Source organism: Oikopleura dioica, chromosome PAR (genome assembly GCF_907165135.1).
Source record: "Oikopleura dioica chromosome PAR, OKI2018_I68_1.0, whole genome shotgun sequence".
NCBI lineage: Eukaryota > Metazoa > Chordata > Appendicularia > Copelata > Oikopleuridae > Oikopleura > Oikopleura dioica.
The window spans coordinates 3,603,686-3,624,563 of record NC_137293.1 but is presented as its reverse complement, the minus strand read 5'-3'; the positions used below and the strand labels follow the sequence as shown (position 1 = coordinate 3,624,563).

General features: G+C 40.6%; 5 protein-coding genes across 9 annotated transcripts; 1 reads left to right on the top strand and 4 right to left on the bottom strand.

Moving 5' to 3' along the window:
* Positions 1–402: 402 nt before the first annotated feature.
* On the bottom strand, positions 403–7,315 carry LOC145704564 (septin-7-like). Of its 5 annotated transcripts, XM_081782021.1 has the most exons (11): positions 7,246–7,315; positions 4,272–4,434; positions 2,237–2,502; positions 1,997–2,197; positions 1,658–1,906; positions 1,532–1,609; positions 1,362–1,483; positions 1,196–1,319; positions 1,053–1,154; positions 756–853; positions 403–506 (listed from the first exon to the last, which is right to left on the bottom strand). In XM_081782021.1, exons 2-10 carry the CDS (start codon positions 4,348–4,350, stop codon positions 815–817), a joined length of 1,260 nt encoding a protein of 419 aa, XP_081638147.1. In that variant the 5' UTR covers positions 4,351–4,434; positions 7,246–7,315; the 3' UTR covers positions 403–506; positions 756–814. The 5 variants fall into 5 exon arrangements, with proteins under 5 accessions (XP_081638147.1, XP_081638148.1, XP_081638145.1 ...); XM_081782022.1 differs by lacking the exons at positions 4,272–4,434; positions 7,246–7,315 and adding an exon at positions 3,677–3,836; XM_081782019.1 differs by lacking the exons at positions 4,272–4,434; positions 7,246–7,315 and adding an exon at positions 2,650–2,791 and having other exon boundaries at positions 403–539.
* Positions 7,316–9,804: 2,489 nt separating this feature from the next.
* LOC145705522 (regulator of nonsense transcripts 1-like) lies at positions 9,805–14,003 on the bottom strand. Its single transcript, XM_081783000.1, has 7 exons — positions 13,866–14,003; positions 13,689–13,818; positions 12,699–13,588; positions 12,180–12,622; positions 10,866–11,923; positions 10,342–10,489; positions 9,805–10,298 (listed from the first exon to the last, which is right to left on the bottom strand). Exons 1-7 carry the CDS (start codon positions 13,982–13,984, stop codon positions 9,811–9,813), a joined length of 3,276 nt encoding a protein of 1,091 aa, XP_081639126.1. The 5' UTR covers positions 13,985–14,003; the 3' UTR covers positions 9,805–9,810.
* Positions 14,004–17,614: 3,611 nt separating this feature from the next.
* LOC145701272 (uncharacterized) lies at positions 17,615–18,322 on the bottom strand. The gene is made up of 3 exons (XM_081778495.1): positions 18,090–18,322; positions 17,928–18,049; positions 17,615–17,880 (listed from the first exon to the last, which is right to left on the bottom strand). Exons 1-3 carry the CDS (start codon positions 18,311–18,313, stop codon positions 17,615–17,617), a joined length of 612 nt encoding a protein of 203 aa, XP_081634621.1. The 5' UTR covers positions 18,314–18,322.
* Positions 18,323–18,364: 42 nt separating this feature from the next.
* Positions 18,365–19,054, bottom strand: LOC145705521 (uncharacterized). Its single transcript, XM_081782999.1, has 2 exons — positions 18,966–19,054; positions 18,365–18,923 (listed from the first exon to the last, which is right to left on the bottom strand). Exons 1-2 carry the CDS (start codon positions 19,018–19,020, stop codon positions 18,412–18,414), a joined length of 567 nt encoding a protein of 188 aa, XP_081639125.1. The 5' UTR covers positions 19,021–19,054; the 3' UTR covers positions 18,365–18,411.
* Positions 19,055–19,233: 179 nt separating this feature from the next.
* LOC145705520 (uncharacterized) lies at positions 19,234–20,392 on the top strand. The gene is made up of 7 exons (XM_081782998.1): positions 19,234–19,365; positions 19,408–19,502; positions 19,543–19,635; positions 19,676–19,775; positions 19,813–19,949; positions 19,994–20,077; positions 20,211–20,392. The coding sequence occupies exons 2-7, from the start codon at positions 19,449–19,451 to the stop codon at positions 20,328–20,330; spliced, it is 588 nt and encodes a 195-aa protein (XP_081639124.1). The 5' UTR covers positions 19,234–19,365; positions 19,408–19,448; the 3' UTR covers positions 20,331–20,392.
* Positions 20,393–20,878: the final 486 nt, after the last annotated feature.

Genomic DNA, 20,878 nt, shown 5'->3' with positions numbered 1-20,878 from the left:
TGGTAGTCCTTTTTTGTGTTGCATGGCAGAAGATATTCGATGTTTCATATTCAATATTGTTAGATTTTTTAAACTCTGACAAGTTGAAAGAAATGCGGAAAAAAAGTTCTTTTTAGCAAAGGAAAAATTTTATCGCCAGTATTTATATTTCGAATATTACGAGGGAAAAAGTATTTTTGTGTTAGTGATTTGGCCAGCTTTTTTTATGGGCGGAATGGCTCAATAACGTTAATAATAAAATATTAATATTGCATGCGCGCTTTTTTCGAAAGTTTTTTACAAGTGATAAAAAGTAGAAAAGGAAAATAGAGATATGGGAGTTTTTGTTGGACCAAATATTGGTGACAGGGTAGTATGAATTTGTGTAAGGCAAAAAATGTGAATATCGGATAGGGTCTCCGCTTTTTGTTTTTGTCGTGGTGCTTTCTCTTTTTGCAAGGGGTGGTGAGTCGAATCGTGAGAGTGGAAGTTACTTAGAAAAGACCTTTCTTCTGTTTTTGCTTCGTCTTCAAAAAGGGATGAGTATTTTGCTTCGGTGACTTATCATTTTAATGTCAATTAAAAAACCAATCAAATGTTAAAACAAATCAAAGAAGAATTAAGTTGGAACCCATGCACACGACTATTAATCAAGGCGATTAATAAATCTAAGTATTAATTAATCAAATTGATTGAATGAATAATCACATCTTCAGACAATCATCTAGCTATGAGTAGGTACTACTGTAAAGAAAGAATCACACAAGTGCTTTTACCAAATTGGAGTGAAGAAATTTTGGGTGCGTAGAATGAGGTCGTTTTGAATTTTGGAATTTTAGAACCATTTTGTTTTGTCTTTCGGTTTTTTGCTAGACTAGAAACGGGCTTCAGACTTATGTCTTTCTTTCTACTGAACACTTGTCTATCAGACTGTCTACTAGACACTGCCGAACAAATCTAAGAATAACAGCTTTTCTCAATAGAAAAACCTGTTTATACCAATCAAATATCAATTAGCCTAACTTTGGTCAAATTAGGACTAAAGTTCTTTTCATTAAAATATGATCCCGTGCCGGAATAGTCTTCTGTCGCTCTTCCCACTCGTCTCGTTCCCGTTCGAACTCTCGTCGCCGCTGTTCGAGCTCTGCCAGATCGGTCTCGTACTTTTTCTTTTGCTACAAGAACGCTAGAAAAGTCGCAGAAAGGAATGAAATACTTGTTCGTGCTTGCGCATCAGCTCCTGCTCGGATTGTTTCAGCTTGTTTCGCTTCTCGTTGACCTTGGTGTCGAAAACGGTTTCCATTTCCTTCTCCATCTTTTTCATCTTCAAGCGATGCTCACTAGAATTCTTTATAACCCGCGCTAGATCCCTGTTTCTTTACCGTTTTTCCTCGTTCATTTGTTCGATCGGACTCTTCGCGGATGGATTCTTTGGCATGACTCCTGCGAGTTTCTTTGCTCGGAAGTTTTCGTAGTGCACGCTTGAAGTTACATCCACAAGATCCTGATAAAGAAAAGGATAACATGTAAAAGAGCGGTTCTGAATTTTTACCTGCATGTGGGTTCGGATTAGCATATCGCGCAATATCTTGAAGTCACAGTGCTCCTCGTTCTCTACCTCCGCGATTCCCTTAATAATTCAAACTCATTCTTACTGTAATTCCTCCGATTTCCATACCCATGGGTACTGACGAGCTCGGATGCGCCTGTCATTGATTTGGAGAACAACATTCGATCCGATAACTGCGAATGGAACCCGCTGTTTGAGCTTCTTTTGCAGTCTGTTTTCCTCCTCGTCGCTGACATCGGGGAATTCGTAAATGTTGATGTTGTGCATCTGGATCTCTCGAAGGATTTCTTTCTTGAAATCGTGACATTCGTCGGGGGTCATTGTGTCGGCTTTGGCGATTAGAGGAACGATGTTGACCTAGAGAATTTATATTAATTTAAAGTGGAATTTGTTATTTTGAGCGATCCTCTTGATGCGGAGGATTCAGGTGAGCTTTAAAAGCCTTACCTTTTCGTGAAGACGTCGCATAAACTCAATATCCAAAGGCTTGAGACCATGACCACTTGGAGCGATGAAGTAGAGACAAACATGAACTCGTGTATCGTGAATATGAACAGGTCGGTTGACGCGAGACTCCTGGTTTAAATAATTTTCGTATTGGTAGTCGATGTAGCTCTGGATCGGCTCCCAGCATTTATCGTTATTAACCTAAATTTGATTAAGAAGGGAAGCGGAGGGGGAGTTTACATTATCACCAAAACCAGGGGTGTCTACGACTGTCAGGTTGAGCTTGATTCCATTTTCCGTGAGACTCAAGGCTGTTTTCTGCACTTCTAGGGTCTTCTTTACTCGTTGCGATGGACCGGGATACTCTTCAGAGTAAACGTCGGTGAGGAAGAGCGAGTTGATGAGCGTCGATTTGCCGAGACCGGATTCGCCAACGACCATCAGCGAAAACTCGAATCCATCTTTGACGGACTTTCGGTACAGCTGATTTGGGAGGTTGGCAAAGCCTGAAAATGATGTCATCATTGACGCTTTCAACGAAAATGGAGAGACTAAGGTTTTAAGAACTGAAATTTCGGGGAGAAGTGCACCAGGGATTTAAAAAAGAAGACACCGCTTATCAAAATCACCAGTTTTTGTTCACCAGTTGAAACCTGGCTTGACTGGTTTCTCGGGGAGTCCTGTAGCCTCTCGAACAACCGGCGCGCCCGCGGAAGGAACCCGTTGAATCGGATTTTCCGTTATCGAGTTCATTCTTTTTATTATATCGCCCATTGGCGACTCTTCCGGCTTCGGCAAAATCGGTGCTTCAACTGGAACTGGCGCTGGCGTCGGTGGAGTACGCGCTGGAATAGCAGGTGGGGATGGTTTTGTTGAGTTTTGAACAGGCGGCTTGCTTGGGGCTGATGATTGAGGTGTAATGTCGATGGTTCTTGTGATTGATGAGTCGGCATTTTCGATAACGGCGGGGGTTGCGGGTGATGGCTTTTCCGGTATTGAGGAAGAGGTGGAGGAGTTCGACGACTTTTTTGACTTTTTCTTGCGCTCCTTTCGCTCCGATTTCTTTCCCTGGTGGGTTTAACTAATTTTTCAACAAGAAAAAAAGGATGATATAAAAACCACCATTCCTTTGAGTCGTCCGAAGAATAGTCCTTTGCTTTTCTTGAGCTGAGTTTTGGGCTCTTCTTGGATGACTTTTCAGGCTCTTTTGGGATTTCAGCCTGTATGCTGTTCCCCACGGGCGCATCCGGTTTATCCTTACTCCCCGATACCGTAGGTGTCTTTTCAGGCCTCGGTCTTGATTTTTTGAAAACGCCGCCAAAATGAGCGCTCAGACTTTTTACTCCTGGCGATTTTCCCGCTGCGGCGCCATCTAATGAAGAAAACATGCAAATTAGTCAAAGTGCATTTATAAGTCTTTCGACTTGTGAAGATCACCAGATCACCCTATTTCACACCTGTAGTGGTTTTAGCATGCGGTTCATTTTTTGTTCAGTTTTTGTGTCAGTAGAGCGGTTTGTGGATTAAACATGGACCTGTACTTACTGTCCTAGCTTCTTGGCTAGGACAGAAATGTACAGTTATTGTGAGTGTTAATAAACAAGCAGAAACATCTATCAAAAGACGAAACATCAAAGCCCTCTTGTTTGAGGGACGAGTAAAGCTACTGTATATATTTACCGACATAGTTAGCACCGTTATACTGTGAGGCGCTGCGAGTCGAATCCTTGTTCTTTTTCATTGTTTAATTTGAATGTTTTTGATCTGAAAGGGGTCAGTGACTGAAAATGGGCGCTTTGGATCGACCCCGACTGACCTCTGAAAAAGCGGTCAAATGATAAATTAGTCCAGTCCAAATTTTTAGCAATGACATTCGGTAATTTTGATGAATCAATCATTCAGTTACAGTTAAGAGAGGCTTTCAATTGTGAAGAAGATATAGCAGAAAGTGGTAGTTGTTTTTTTAACCTGGCCCGCCTTTAACCCATCCTAACGGAACTGGCAAAAGATTGGCGAGGCTAAAAAAGGGATGAAAATGAGAAAAGAACAGCACCATTTTGCATGCATGAATAAGCACCAAAGAACAAGGGAGGAAAGGTCATAAAAAGTCACACCAGGAAAATTCAATCTGGATTTCAGCTGGGAGCTCCCAGGAAATCAACGAGGAAAGTTTTCAAATTCAACAGAAAAAAGCACCAAATTTTAATGAAACTAAAAATTTTCAATCTTCAATTCTTCAAAAATACAATTTTTTGAAGAAGAAATTTCTACTAACTGGAGGTTTTCGTTTTCTCTATTCTATTGATGAGGGATTTGACGCTGGACGATGCGACAGAGGATGAATCGTCCTCCATTCTTCTTCGTTTGCTTTACTCAGTTGCGATGAATAAGGGTAGCCGCCTATTTCTCTCGCTCTCTTTCTGTAGCTGCTGGATTATCTGAACAAGAAACGTTACTAAATAGACCTCGAATAAACAAAGATGAAAGGCGAAGTCGGAAAAGCATCAGGTTAGGCTCTTTTGAGTAAATTGTAAAAAGGAAATGGATAAGATGAGTCAAGTGGTCGTTGTGTTTGGCGGAGTGATTTCGGGAAAAGGTCATTGATGGCATTCACGACCTGATTGATCCTTTTCGCTAATGATACTACGCGCTGACCTAGGCGAGCTTTTTCATTTCTGAGCTTCGGCAGTATTTATGATCTGTTATCATAAAAATAGTTCCAGTGTTACTCCAGTGTAAAAATTTTCTTTAAAGCTCTGTTATTTTTCCGTCCAACATATTTTTTCGAAAGGACATCTTTTTCATTAAAACTGTAGCTATAACTACAGTTGTATATTTCTCTAAGAAATGATGGTTGAAGAAACATTTTATGACAAAGCTCTTCACAAAAAGCACCTTGTTCCAAAGGGACTTGCGCAAAATTTGGCTTATGAAAAACAGCGATAGAAGTAGCCTGGCAGCTGCATCAATCCAATTTATGTTTCTTACACGCTCGCTGCTCAAACTTTCGAAGCCCTTCGAAGATGACTAAGTGGTGCATTGGTACATGGCACAGCGAGATTAATTAGCTAAATGTTTTTGCCTAAATATTTTGACAAGATGCTCAACAGCGAAAAATAGTCGAAAAGCGGCGCAAAAATTTAATAAAAATTGAAAACCTTGAGTTCAGAAAACCTTCTTTTTTTTGAAGAAACTAGACAAATCCTTGCTCTTATCTTTGTTTACCGATAAAAGCCCCCCGAGCGCGACGGGGCGCAAAATTGAATAAATTGAAGCCACCACTTAGTACTACTCGTAATAACAAAATAGCCTTCTTTTCTTCTTGTCTTGTCGTTAGTGCAAATTGAAGGACTTGCAACCGGCAAAGCTTTTTGCAGTTTATTCACGCATAACAGGAAGCGATAACTGTAATCTAACTTGAATCGAGTTTGAAAAACTGGCGCAGTGCCAATTTTCATGCGCCTCGAATTCTAGCTACAGAAAAAAGCATTCAAGTACTATTTCCGATATTCATTTCCGAGAGTACTTTCTCATACTGGATTTTCTTTCAGATAATAGTTCATCAGACCCACAAGTCGCGACATTTTTTTTTTGATGAGCGGCAAAAGATGGCGACAGAAAAAATTTTGGTTGAAAATTTTGAGCCAATAAGAAGCCTTTATTTAGCCAACGCTTCTTTGTGGCTTTTGATTCGCTCAACGTTTCGACGAAAAAATTGTCGCGGTTTTTTTGTCGCCCCGCGACAAAACGAATGCCATTCTCAATTGAACATGACGGGACAGCAATAATGAAACACCAAACTCAAACCTTTGAAAACTACGTCTCTTTTTTTCTCTCTCTATTTCGTTTCTTCAACGATTTCTTCAATGCGATCTCTTATCAAAGGCTCTCTTCCCGGTAGGTGCTCCCTGCTTCTCACGCTCTTAGGAAAAAATCGCTTACTTTTCAAAAGAAACATTAGCGTTGGAAAGTAAAAGTAACATTTTTAAGTTTGTAGTAAATTTATAAAGCGGCTAGTGGCTAGGGGCTACTATTATGAGGTCGTGGGCAAGCTAGAGCCTCATACCTCTAAGCGTTGTTTGATTCATTTTGTTTGGGCTGAAGCCTGCCGCCGCCAATCGGGCCTGCCGCTGCACCACCACCACCAAAATGCCTTTTTGGCTGAAAAGGGCAACGCCGAAATTGAAACCCGCCAGAACGGCCGCAAAGGCACGACAAAAACGATTCTAGCCCCGTTACGAATTTAGAGACTATCAAGTATTCTAGTTCTCACAGCAAGGGCAATTAGCAGAAGACAGTACTACGAACATAGAGAAATAACCTTCTTCAAAATAGGGAAGAAAATAACTAAATAGAAGATTTATTTTTCTTTTGAAGAGAAAATTGAGGGGTCACTATGTTAAATTTCATCGAAAATAAGAGCGGTTGAAAAGCGCAATTCTGGCATGCTAGAAACTGTATGCCCAGAAAGACAAAGCTGCGAGCCTCTACACTGTAGTGTTATTCACGATTAATGCTTGTAAGAAAAAATATCTTTTATAAAACATCGTTTATTATGTTTCGAATAAACATCATTACAAGCCCTGTTCTGTCCAGGCATCTTGTCTCCGAGCCAGAATATTTTTGGAAATCTTTTGATTATTTCCACGGAGGATTCTTTTCTGAGCCGCCGACCAAAGCCGACCTAATTCTATCGGAAATTTCAGCAAGTAAATTATGCTTTTTTTATCAGACCAACGGCTGCGAAAATAACGCTTACGCTCGTTCAATCTTCTTTAATATGCTCCGTTAGTAGAGTTTTAAGGCGATAAGGGAGAAGGCAGACGTAGCCCTGACTCAATTTCGTCACTGATAAGGATATATCAGGCTGCGTGAGAAACAAACTTTTTATGCATGATTACGGTTAGCGACCTCTTTCTAGCGGACCGCGAGAAAAAGCAACAGTCACCACGAATCGGCACTAATCTGACAAAAGCCACAACAACCTTCCTTCATTCCTCCAGCTCAAACAACAAACGGGCTTTTCCTGCCTTAAAATATCTTTCGAGAAATTCTCAAAGGGTCTTAAGACGTTTGAGTGACCCAAAGATGTCTTTGACTCTCTATAATTGTCCGCCAACTGTTTATGAATGTCCCAAAATGTTCCTCGATGCCCCTCGATGTCCAAGAATAGACCAAAATGTCCGTGAATGTCCCGAGATGTCTCAGCATGTCAAACAATAGCATTTTTTGAGCATGAATCAACAAACCTGTATCACATTTGCCCCTCCCATATCTTCACATAAGCATTCGTAAACATCATCAAATTCAATCTATAAGCAATAAAAACCAATCGAAAGAAAAATCAAATCATTGAACTTTTACTTGAAAACACTGCGCTTATCTTCCCTGAGGAAGCGTTCCCTTAAAATCATTGCCGAGCATGTTTTTATTAGGACCACCTCGCTCTTTAAGGGCTTATCTTCGATTATAGGAACGCTTCGCTATTAGGAAAGCGAGGGAAAGCTTTACTTTATAATTGATTGCCGCTTTATATATGATGAATTACCATAAGAATTTTTTGGTCAAATAATTTTTTTCTTAGATAAGGGGATATCCTGAAAGCCGGTAAAAAATTAGACTGGTTTCCAAAATTCTAGTGCCCGATGACGTCATTATGACGTCATAAGGGGCTTTTGAAAAAATTTCATTTTTGACCATTTTTGAGCCGGAAAACGACGGTCGATCCCTTTTTTCTTTTGTGGATCTTGTAGCTCAGGACCTGAGCCTTACTTACCCGGGGTCAAAAAATTCTAGAGGTCACGTGTTATTACGTAATAGGAGGCCCCAAACTTGGTATTATCTTATATTGTTAATTTAACTGTATAAAATGTATATAGTGATTATATTTTTTAGTAAATATTTATCACATGACCAAAAATGACTCATAACAGTCATCCGGAGGACCTCTCTACTGGAAGAAAGATGCTGGAAGAATTTATTTCAAAAAATAGATTTTCTCAAAAAATTATTGAAAGATGCTGCAAAAACAAAATAGAAACCCAGAAAACCCAAGAAAATGTCCGAATTATGGGCTGAGAAGATTCAAATTAAAAAAAAATTGAAATCGAGAGACTTTTTAAAGAAGTCTTCCAGCAATTTTCCTCCAGTAAAGAGGTCCTCCGGATGACTGTTATGAGTCATTTTTGGTCATGTGATAAATATTTACTAAAAAATATAAACACTATAAACATTTTATACAGTTAAATTAACAATATAAGATAATACCAAGTTTGGGGCCTCCTATTACGTAATAACACGTGACCTCTAGAATTTTTTGACCCCGGGTAAGTAAGGCTCAGGTCCTGAGCTACAAGATCCACAAAAGAAAAAAGGGATCGACCGTCGTTTTCCGGCTCAAAAATGGTCAAAAATGAAATTTTTTCAAAAGCCCCTTATGACGTCATAATGACGTCATCGGGCACTAGAATTTTGGAAATCAGTCTAATTTTTTACGGGCTTTCAGGATATCCCCTTATCTAAGAAAAAAATTTTTTGTCCAAAAAATTCTTATGGTAATTCATCATATGTTCTATAAACTAATAGGAAAATCATGGTCATCACACCATTAGCGGAATATTTTTTTAATTGAGATGTTAAAAGGGTTCTCGTTCGTGATGAGTTAAAGTGAGTACTGTTTCTTAGAAGTGAAGAAATACAGTAATGAGTGAGAGTAATGCAGATACAGTACGGTAGCTTGAACAATATGGAATATGCTGTAAGGAAGAGTGGTCGGCATTTCTAGCTGGAATATTTTCTTCGAGTAGTATTTCGAACTTTCAAAAAAGAAACAAAAAGATTGAATGTTGCTGAAGATGTTACTGTATGAACAAACAGGATGTTGCTATTTTTTGCTATTTTGAAGTTTCTCGGATGAATCGTGGGATCGTAAATCAAGGAGCACCAATTTTAGTATACCGTCGTTTTCCATCTTAAGAGCGTTTTTCAGATGACAAGGGTGGACCAAAACGCTCTTAAGTTGGAAAATTTACGATCAAACTAGGATGACATGAAAAAATGATGAATGAAAATACATAAAAAGAATTTTTTCCAAAACTCTAAAAATGCATCTGAGGTCATTTTTACCTATTTATGATAAAAAAATTACGATCTTTGAATCAGAGGCTATGATTTCACCTGAGAAAAAAGCGTAGAAAACAATTTTTTTCAATGATTTTTCAGGTTGAAATAAACGTTATTCTAATTATTAATTAAAAATTCCTAAAAACGCTCTAAAGTTGGGATTTTCTCAGATAACTAAATTTGGAAAATATTGGCAAAAACGCTCTTAAGTTGGGCGCTCTTAAGATGGAAAACCACGGTAATACAATTTATGTTTTTCTAGCTTTTCTTCTTCTATCTGCAACTCAAGTAACTGTTTATTGCACAGATGATTATAAATTGGCGGAAATTTAGTTGCTTGGCAGATATTTTTTCTGGAAATTGGTGATGGTCTTCTGTCTGATTTTGAATGATTTTTTGTAACAGATGTTTGTTGTTAATTTCTTCCAAGATCGCCCTCTGGTGGTCGTCTTTAAAATTGTCCTCTTTACGTGCATCATATCAGCTTCCGAAACCGAACGAAAAATCGATCAAATTCAAGGGGCGTTTCTTATCAGGCGCTGATAAGGAACAGCTTTGACTACTGGTAAATACGACTTTCATTAATGTAACTCCAGAACCACTTTCTTATCGGGAAAAAACAATTTTAGTAAAGTAGACATATCAGCGCCTTTCCTACTGAGTGAGACTCTAGTGAGGCTCTCGCCGAGTCTCTAAATTTGCGAGAAATCAATGCCCCCAGAATATCCTCGTTCTCCTTGGTAAGTGGTATCCTGGCTGAGCAAGTCGAGCTGGCTGCGTCCCCACTGCTCGGCTTGGCTGGCGTCGATGTCCTGGCTAAAGCCCATGCCCTGTGAGAAACCCTGGCTGAATCCCTGGCTCAGCTGGCTTCCCATGCCTTGGCTCAGGCCAGATTGGCTCATTTGCTGCGAGTTGGAGCCCTGCGTGAATCCCTGGGAGAACGATTGCGTCATGTTGTCCTGGCTGAGAGGACCATCGCCAGAGCCGCCGCGGTCGTCGCGATTGCGCATGTAACCCTTGCCGCCTTTTCCAGCTGCTCGTGGTGGTCGCGAACCGTACTGAGAGCCCATCACCATGTTCATTGGAACGCCAACGCCTGGAAGATTGCCTGGATGATGAGAAATTCGGCCCATTGGATCGTATGTTCGCGGCGCGTTCCGTTGTCGATCATAAGGCCCTCCTAGAATTTAAGCTAGAAAAGGAGAAAAGTGAGGATGTAGAACCTGGGACGAGTGCTTCTTTAGCATCCCAAGTGGCGGTCTGAGCCCATCGGCCTTGTTGGCCAAGGTTTTTGTCGGTTCTTGGCTTGACGAATTGGATTGCTGATTCTCGCAGATCGTTGAGAGGTCCTTCGACCAGAGTATGGTTGTCCTTTTCGAGGGTTTTAATAATTAAAACCAATTTCAATTTGAAAATGTTGGATATATGTAAGTTATCGAATTATTCTCGTCGGGGGGACGGATCTTGACAAATGATTCAATTTCAGAAAAGGGTTTCATCAGAGTTCGAAGTAGGTTATTGTTTAAAAGTCTTTGAAATCTGATATTTACGGTTCCTAGAATTTAATATCGGTTATCATCTATGATGGATAGTAATGTTCTAAGGCTCAGAAGTACTGAAGCAGTCAGAAGCATCTCTACTTGGTTGTCCTAAAAGTCCATTAGGGCGGAATTTAACCTGTTTATATAAATTCATCAACCAAGAGAAAAAACTCAATTTTATGTTGCCCGAAGAACAAAAAATAAACCCTTTCCTTGAAATACGTAAGCAAGTTGTTCCACATCGAGTGTCTGGAGAGCGCTTTTGGATTACCAACGATGATGACCCCATATCTCGCTCTAGTCAGCGCCACATTCAGTCGTCTCGGCTCATTCAGAAATCCAATGCCTTGATGTTCGTTAGCTCTGACGCATGAGAGGATGATGTAGTCCTTTTCTCGTCCCTGGAAAGCATCAACGGAGGCTACTTCAACGTCTTGGTAGAGTTTCGTATGCAGCGGTCCATTGAACTGCATGAATTGGACGAGATAGGAGCGCTGGCCTTCGTAGGGCGTGATGATTCCGATTTGTTCCGGCTTGACACCAGCTTTGAGCAATCGCGTTGTGATCTTTTCCACGACTGCTGCTTCCGCTCTGTTCAGATACGAAGTGCCACTGGATGCAATTTCTTCCTGTCCGTGGCATTTGTAGAAAAACATCGGCTTGTCGGGAACGGGCCAGTTGAAGCCACTCGCGGAACGGTCTGCTGGATTAACGCCGTTTTGGAGCGAGCCTTCGTAAAACACGGACGATGGGAATTGAGATAGCGCGGGGTGCATTCGATATTGCACTTGCAGTCGAATGGGTCGGATTCCCAAGATGACGAGGCGCTCAAAAAGCGACTGGCAAAGACCAGCGTTTCCTGCCTTTTTGCACATGACAACAGGGCCAAGTTGGCAATGATCTCCGACTAGAATGACTTGCTTTGCGCCCAGAACGATCGGAACCATGCACTCTGGTTCCGTTGCTTGAGTAGACTCATCGACCAGAACCGCTCTAAATCGAAACTTGGCAAGTCGAGGATCGCCAGCGCCAACGCAAGTAGTGCAAATGACATCAGCATTGAGCAAGAGATCTTTCTCAGCTTGTCGTCGAAGGGATCGATAACGCTTTTCGTCATTCGGAGCAAGTTCGCCCATTTCGCTCTTGAGTTCGCAGAGTTTTCGTAGCTCGCGTTGTTCATTTAAGTTCTTGACTTGGTTGTGGAGTGAGAGCGCTCCGACAGAAGAGTCGACGTTTTCACGGCTCTTCGCGCAAAGACGAACGACTTTAAAGAACATCGTTTAGTAAGGAGGTACAATAACAAGATCTGTGCTCAAGAAACTGTGTAAAAACCTGCATCAAGGTCCTTAAAATCTTAAAAAACAAGATTCTTTGCAAGAGCGGATCAGAAGCCTCAAAAATCGCAAAATTGCGATTGATGAAAATTTTCATTTGAATATCCTTCGTGTTTTATTAAAACACAACAAGAAACCTCACTCAGATTCTTACACAGTTTCCCGAGGACTAAACTAGAACCCTACCTTTCAAGCCAGTTTTATGAATCTTCTCCGTAAGCTGATCAACAGCAATATTCGACGGTGCACAGACGAGAACCTGTCCCATCTCCGTCGATTTGACCAGATGATAAACCAGCGTCGCTGAAGTAACCGTCTTCCCTGTTCCAGGAGGCCCTTGAATCAGCGATAGAGGCTTCTGCAAGACTGTCTTCACTGCATACGCTTGGGAATGATTTAAATCTGGAAGTCCAGGCGCGGAAAATCGTCGCGGAAGCGAGGGAATCTTGAGATTTTGCTCTTCGATATCGTTGCCGAGGAGTTTGTGGTAGAGATAGCCAGAGACCGAGGACTCATCAACGGCGAAGGCTTTTAGGGCAGCTTGCATTCGATCGAAAGAGGTGGATTTCCAGATGAATTCGAGGGAAAACCCACGGGAAGTTTCAAGGATTCCGTGTGGGACATTTGCTCTATGAAGAAATTTAAAAGGGAGATAAGAATTTTAGAAAGTGAAGGACAAAACTGACCAGGTTAAAATATTCTTACCTGAGTTCGAGACCAATTTCATCCCCAAAATTATCTGGAACTTTGACCACGTGACCTGTCGATTCCCAGTTTTCCGCTGGTAATCGCAATCGAACTTCGTCTCCACACATGAGTCGCATTTCCGAGTCCGTTTTCGGCAAATTCATGTAGGCAACTTTTCGTTTATTCAGCGCCGTGTCCCAGCGAACGTTTGTGATGGCATTTTGCGTCTGACTTTCTTTCGTTTTCTTGTCGTAGTCGGCCTCGCGGAGAATCAACGGGCCGAAGATGTTCTGGTACTGGTAAGCGTCTTGGTAACGGAGAGATACGGACTGTACATCGTCTACGGCGACGTTGCCGCGGAGAATATCGTCCACAGTCGCGTCCGGCTGATCCTTCCACAGCTCCTCGAGTTTGTTCATTTGCTGCGCGGAGATTTGACGAGCGCGGGACTGCTCCCCGTCGGAAGGAACCTTCACGATCCAGGAAAGAAAAGCGCGGTCTTGGATGATCGGAGCCCATTCCGTTGCGTCCCATTTGTCTTTTTCTTTCTTTGCCTGAGCGGCGCAAGGGGTCCGACAAAGAAGGACCACGACGGAATCTCCTTTGGCCGGAATATAGCCGAGAAGAAAGATGTTTCGACAGCCGCAAGAGAAGCATTCGAGCACGGTGTCGCCAAGTTGCCCTCCCTTGTGCAGGCTGACTTCTTTGCACTTGGCCCGGACGAGATGATTGATGATATGCGAGCCGGAGGTTGTCCCGCGTCCGTTGCAAAACCACTTCTTTGTCAGTTGACATTTCACTACGTACATCGGGTCGTGCAGGCCGCAATAAGAGCATGCATGCTCGGGCAGGTCTTTGGCTTGAATCGAGTCGATATTTTCGTCGTATTCTTCCTCATCTTCTTTGAACTAGAATTGACGATGAGAGATGAAGATAGAAATCGGATAATTGGTTAAAGATTATTTATCTATCGATATATTAGCACATAATTAGCGTTTTATTGAGTACCTGTAGATCATTGATGTCCTCTGCGAGTTGATCTTCAAACTCGTCCTCTTCGATAATCTGCGATCCTAATCCTCGTGGCGTCTTCCCGCCAAGGCCATCAAAATCCTGCGACGCAAGACTTTGACTTTGGCTACGAAACAAAGTGTTAACAAGTTATTCTTGACAAAAAATATCAACCTTGGCATGGTGAAATCGGTAAATTCATAGTCGGTCGCTTGAGTTCCTCCTCCGATCAGTTCATCCGACTCGTTGAAGGTGAGCGTCTGTGAGCTCGGTCCGAAGTCTACCGAGCTCATTATTCATTCAATGATTTCAATCTGTAAATGATTTTGGATAATCGTAAAAGGAACAACAGAAATAATTGAGGAAATTCAAGGAAGGGAAAGTTTGTTTGATCTACATGATATTATAATCAGATGTCGAATTTTGACTTAAAATGACATCTCAGGACATTTACTCTGATCTACAGGCGTCTTTAGGCATCTACAGATATTTACAGACAGCTACAGACATCAAGAATTTTGTGAAAACATCGACAGACATCCGTAGACATCTATTGACATCAGATACGATTCCGTAGACATTGTTACACATCCATCAAGAAAATATACAAACATTGACATTTATCAGCAATTACGGGTTTTTTCCTTCTCTAGGACAAGTAGTTTATCTTCTGAACTACTGACTGCACTGTAAATAAGAAATTTTCTAGAAAAATCACGGACAAATGTAGAAAAAAGGATAAAAGGTCATCGAGCAGCTGGATTACGAGTGGACAGAGCAAATGGTGAAAAATTGATTCATCGATTCCGCGAAAATCGCAAAACAGAAAGAAAAGAGTCGCCAAAACGCGAAAACTCAAGAGGGGCAAAATATTTAGAGTGACAATAAACCAATTTTTATTTTATATGTTCTGAGCCGTGTCTTTTTCTAAAAGCAAATTGACAGAATTGCGAGATGAGCGAAATAATAAAAGCAAAAAGAATGAGAAAATAATAGAGAGGTGCTTAGTTTTCTTGAATAATCCTCTTGGTTAGAAATGAAATAATGGAAGCTGGCCATTTTCGATTGATTTTTGGGTTATTTTTGAGAAAAAAGATTGGTTTCTTTCGAAAACAGGGCTTCAAAATGTATTTAATTTTAAATTAATAATTTGTTTTCATTAGAAAAGAAAATTTAATAAAAAAAAGTTTAATTTTCCCTTGTCCTTATTATTAATTCGCCCAGGAATCGCATTAAATATAAGTATTAGTTGCACTGCAATTACTGTAAATAAATTCGAAAAAGGCGACGTGGATCTGGGCGTATTTGCGATTTTGAAGTAGCGGGTGGGTTAGCTCGTCTGGCGGCCACTGGCTCTTGGCTTGATTCTCGTAGGCGAAGAAAGGTGACGAAGGCAGCGGCGTTTCTTATGTTTGCCCATTACATTTCTCAAATCAGCCCAATCCAAAGCCGCGCTTTTCACTTTTTACTTTTTCCACGAAACTGAGAAACCAGACCAAACTCGCAAAAAAATATCGAGAGGGAGAGAGATTTTAATAGACAAATTACTCGTTTTTCTAGTTTTTAGCTTCTAACTAAATGCATTTCAAAGAGAAATTTTTATCAGTTATAAATCAAACAAAGATCTTCAAGGTCACGTGGGTTCTGCTACGCCTACTTTAGTTATTTTGGGCCTATTAGACCAACTTTTTCATAAAAAAGAGAGAGTTTCGGTGTTTTTTCTTGAGTTTTTACAGAAAAAAATCAGGTTTTACGCTGAAAAATGGTATTAAAAGCTTTTTCTAACCAAAATCATTAATTTGTGATAAGGGATTACTTGAATTTTTGGGTCTCATCTTATCAGAAACAATCAAATTCCTCGTAAAAAGCGCTAATTTCGATCAGATTCCATTCTTCCGCGAATAAGAAATTTATCAAAATACCAATAATTGACAACCTATTACGTAACAAATCGGAATCGTCGAGAACTCCAAAGGAAAGTTTTTTTCAGCGGCCAATCAGAAGCGGCGACCCCTCGTGACACCTGCCCGACTTCCTGCGCCTCCCATTTCCCCCAAATTGATACTTTCAGATTTTCATTTTTACATTTCTCGGTTTTCAAAAATCAAAAAGCCGAAAAGAGAGAAAAAATGAAGAAGACATTGAACCCTGATCGGAAATCGCGAAGCCATACTTTTTGACATTCTTCATCCAGAATTTTAAAAGTTGAAAGATGCTGGAATGTTGAGAAGTGTGATTTGGCGAGTTTCCACCTTCGACGATGCATTTTTTGAAATTTTGTTTTTACGAGTTTCAGATTTGACCAGAGTTGCAAATTTTTGAAATTTTTTTCTGAGCTGAGCTAGCTGAGCTGAGGTTGAAACTGAGCTGAGCTGGCTCCTCATAGAAAACAACTGAGCTGAGCTGAGCTGAGCTGGTTTTTTTCAAAAAAATTGAGCTGAGCTGAGCTGAGCTGGGGCATATTTAAAAATTTTTGAGCTGAGCTGAGCTGAGCTGACGATTTCTCAAACTGAGCTAGCTGAGCTGAGCTGACCATTTTTTTATGCTGAGCTAGCTGAGCTGAGCTAGCTGAGCTGAGCGGAGAAAGCTGATTTTTATTTACTACAAAAATGTCAAAAAAATTTGTTGAAGCGAATTTCAACCTTCTTGAGTAGATGGACAGGGGAGCCCCTGCCCTCACACACCCCTAGACCAGCATCTCACTCGCAACATCGCACTTTTTTGACATAAAAAAATTATTCTGTCATTTAACAATAAGGAATCCTCCAAAATATTATACAGTGGTATCATTTATGTGGATGAGCCAATGTTTCAACCTTCTAGCGTAGATGGACAGGGAGCCCCTGCCCTCGCACACCCCTAGACCAGTCTCTCACATTCGCAATCACATATTTACCATCTGTAGTTTATTATTTCTTTATTGGAAGCCCTTTTTATTTAATTCCTCTCTTGTTTCAAAGAAAACTCGAATTATTTCTATATAAAATTGACCAACAGGAAAGCATGAATAGAAAATACGTCGAAGTTTTTGAAAAAAAGACCAATCAAAAGTGGTTCGATCTTTGTCAGCTCAATAGACTGAGCTGAGCTGAGCTAGCTGAGCTGAGGTCAAAATTGAGCTAGCTGAGCTGAGCTGGCTCTTTTCGAAGAACCATTGAGCTGAGCTAGCTGAGCTGAGGTCAAATTGAGCTGAGCTGAGCTGAGCTGACCCTCACCTCAAAATTGCTGAGCTGAGCTGAGCTGAGCTGTAGCTCAGCTAGCTCAGATAGCTCAGCTCAGCTAGCTCACAAAATTTGCAACTCTGGATTTGACGAATTACGATATTTGTTTGATAGCCTCCCTACCCTCGAGTAAACTATTCTTGAGTTCGAAGAAAGTTTACTTGGTAAAAAAGCTGCTCAATTCAGATGAATTCATCAAAGAAGCAAATTTTTTATCATGAAATATAAAAGATAGAAATTCTGTGTTCAGAGAACAGATAAATTGGCATCAGAGTAGAAGGGATATCCGTTTCTCTCCGACTTCAGCGCAAATTTCGAAAGAAGAATTGGATCGATTTCAGACTTCCAGGCCTCGGCTTTTCCTTGGCGGTAGAGTTTGGTATTGAAGTCTTCTTTTCGCTCCACTTTTACTTTTTTCTTCGACATCGACTACAGTTGCAGATCAGTAAATTAACCGTTATGCAAGTTAAAAAAAACCCTGAATGATGAATCTTCGGCAATTTTCTGCGCATCGACATTTTCAATGTTGAGAAAACTAGCGATTTTCGAAACTTGTTCGGGTAAATTCGACTTGAGATCTTCGAATTTCAAATGAAGAATTTCCGCTTTTGGGTATTTGGCTTTGAAGTTCATTTTCCACTGATTGTTGTATTCAAAATAATCGCTAGAAAAGACGAATATTCAACAATTATAAATTATAATTTATAATTCAAAAGCTGACCCGTAATAGAAGTTTCCAGTAAAGAACAACTCGGTAAATTTGTTGATATCTTCGTTGATTTCCATTGTTTTGACGAAAGGCTCGATGTAGACAGTATCTTCATCATCCTTCTTCTCGCAAAAGAAGTGAAAAGCAGAGGCAGCAGTGGCCCTTGGATCGCGATCGACGAAAATTACCTTGTTCCCGTTCAGATTTTGTGGAAAAGATGAAAGGGGTAGGTGAGAATGAGGCATCACCAGAGGAACTTCTGAGCGTAAAATAGTTAGTAAGAAGAGCAAGGTGAACTAGGGAAACCTTGAGTTGGATGGTCTTTAGCAGCAGTTTCTAGCAATTGAATGGCCTTTTTCCCAAATCGCTGGTTTTCCAAAGGGTTCCATTCAATGTAGGTATCTTCATCTTTTATCTCAGTTGTCAACCTAACGGATTTGAATTCATCAAAAGTCTATTATTGCTTACTTGCAGCCAAGGTTCTTCAAAATGCCCTGAACAAAGTGGCTTCCCGTCTTTGGGTAACCCACTATCCAAACAACATTGCCAGAAGATTCCATATTTTCCATCGCCTCAAAAAATCCCTCCGAGTTTTCCTCTGCATGAACATGAACATAACCTCCAGATTTTGCCGATTTCTCTAGGACTCCGTATTCAACGAGTTTTTCGAATTTATCTTTTTGAAACGACATTTTTATGAATCAAAGTCACTTCCGTTTTGACAAAATCAAAGGGCGTTTTAGAGAGTGGTAATTTATTGTGATCGAGGGAGAAGAAACAGTGATATGAATTATCGTCGTCGTCGGTAGTTGCCGTTGTATTGGCTGCTTGAAGCGGAGTATCCATCGTTGTAGGATCCCTGTGGGTACTGGTTCGACTCCTGTGGGGTTTGGTTCGAGACCTGTGGGGTCTGGTTGGATTGTTGGGGATATTGGTTCGACTGCTGTGGAGTTTGGTTCGATTGTTGAGCATATTGGTTCGACTCCTGAGCGTACTGGTTCGAAGTTTGGGGAGTCTGGTTGGATTGCTGAGCGTACTGGTTCGACTCTTGAGCGTATTGGTTCGAGACCTGTGGGGTCTGGTTAGATTGTTGTGGGTACTGGTTCGACTGCTGAGGAGTTTGGTTCGATTGTTGAGCATATTGGTTCGACTCCTGAGCGTATTGGTTCGAAGTTTGTGGGGTCTGGTTCGACTCCTGTGGGTATTGGTTCGATTGTTGTGGAGTTTGGTTCGAAACCTGAGGAGTTTGGTTCGAAACTTGAGGAGTTTGGGCAGGGTAGGAATCTCCTGCTGGATAAGCAGCTGAATTTGTAAGGAATAAAATGGCTATTTACAGGTACTTACGATCGGGGTTGTACTGGGCAGCAGCAATGGCGATGAAAAAAGCGGCCAACTTCATTTTTAGTTTCTTTTTTGAGTTATTTCTCCGATTATCTCAGAGCTCAATGATAAGAAAACGGTTTGCCGATCCTTATAAGAGGCGAAAAATTTACGGCGAAAAGGTCAGGGACGTTCCGCGTAAATTAATTGTATTTGGACGATGCAAGTTCGAGGGAACTTACATCAGCGAATCGGGATACCGTTTTGACGGAAAAAAAGACGATAGTTGGGAAGTTCTTTTCTAGAGCTACCCAGCTTTTAAAATGTTTTTGACGATTATTTCATAAAAAATATGAGACTGTTTTGTATTTTTACTTTGCTTTTCTTGGAATCAATGCTCAAGATTATGAAGAATACGCATTAGGTAAGAAAGCATGTCTTCATTATGATTTTCGACCGAAATAAGATAACGAATACGGCGACGTTGCCGATTTTAGCGATGACTTCATGATAGACGACCTAGATGAAGACCAGGAATATGAAGATTATGAAGAATACGAGGTAAGGTGATTATTTAAGCATCGATAAATATTCGATCAAGGACGATGAAATTACCGACTACGACTTTATCGACGATACCGAGTTCATCGAAGACGAAGACGAGAATGCTTATGAAGATGAAGATTATGATGATGTAAGAATTGTCCTTGCTATTCTTTATAAGCTGGGTTAAGGATTATGAAGATGGAATTTCTGATTACCCTGACTGGATTATCGATTATGATGAACTCCAAGATTCTATTGCCGAGGAACAAAATCGAGAAAACATCAAAGGTAAAGTTGCTACCAGATGAGATACGAACAATTCTAGCGCTGTTACAAAACGAGCTTGAACAAGAATCAGACTACTATCAAGTCTACGATGATGTTGATGACTATGACGACTACGACTACGACGAGCAAATTTATGACTACATCGGTGATGACGACGAATCAAAAGCGCTCGATGTACGTTCTTATTCATTGAAAATAGTCAATAATTGATTCAATAGGATATCCTTGGAAAGCTTGAAAAATTCCAGAAGGCTCATCAAACAATGTACATCATTAGCGTTGGCGTGATTCTGATCGTTCTCGTAAGTCAAATTGCAAATCTCCCCATAAAAGCTTCTAGATCAACTATGCTCAGTTTGAGGTCAGTCGGGACAAAACCATCTGTCAGGACCAAGGGCTGAAAATGCAGATAATATCTTTATAATTTTTCTTTAGATTTGGCTCTTTTACTGGAAGTGTCGCGCCAAAGGAAAATCCGCAAAGACAGAAATTCCCGGAGCATCCCAAGGAAGAGCTGACAAACGCCGCTTGTATGGAGTGACCATCAAGAAATAAAACTTTCGAACATATCATCTTTGACTGCCTTTATTCAACTCATAATAAACTCAAAAAATTTAGCGGGTGACGATGTGAATATCTGGGGTAGGTTGCATAATTGAATAGAAATAGTGTGTGAACTCTTCTCCGTAAGTCGCCAGTGCCTTGAAATGAAGTGTCTATCAGGAAATGTGTAAATAGTTAATTGGCTGCTTCTCTGCGTTAGAAAAGGTTTGATACGACAGCTCTGGTCATTTATAATGGACTATGTTAATAGTTGGTGGGCTTGGTTCAGGACATTATTCTTCCATTTCACAACGGGCACTCCTTAGGGACGCAAATGCTTTCTGAATTATTAAACAAGCTTCGTCGAGATCAGCCCGAGAAGAACTACTCCCATAGAAATAAAACGAGATCCCGACTTACCAGAGACTCACCAGCAAATTATTGAAAGCAAATACTATTATTTATTATTTATAAAGAAGATAAGAAAAAAAGAGCCTCTATAATTTGTGACGTAAGTATCCTTTGAATTAATAATTGATTAGGCGAAAAATAGTAAAAAG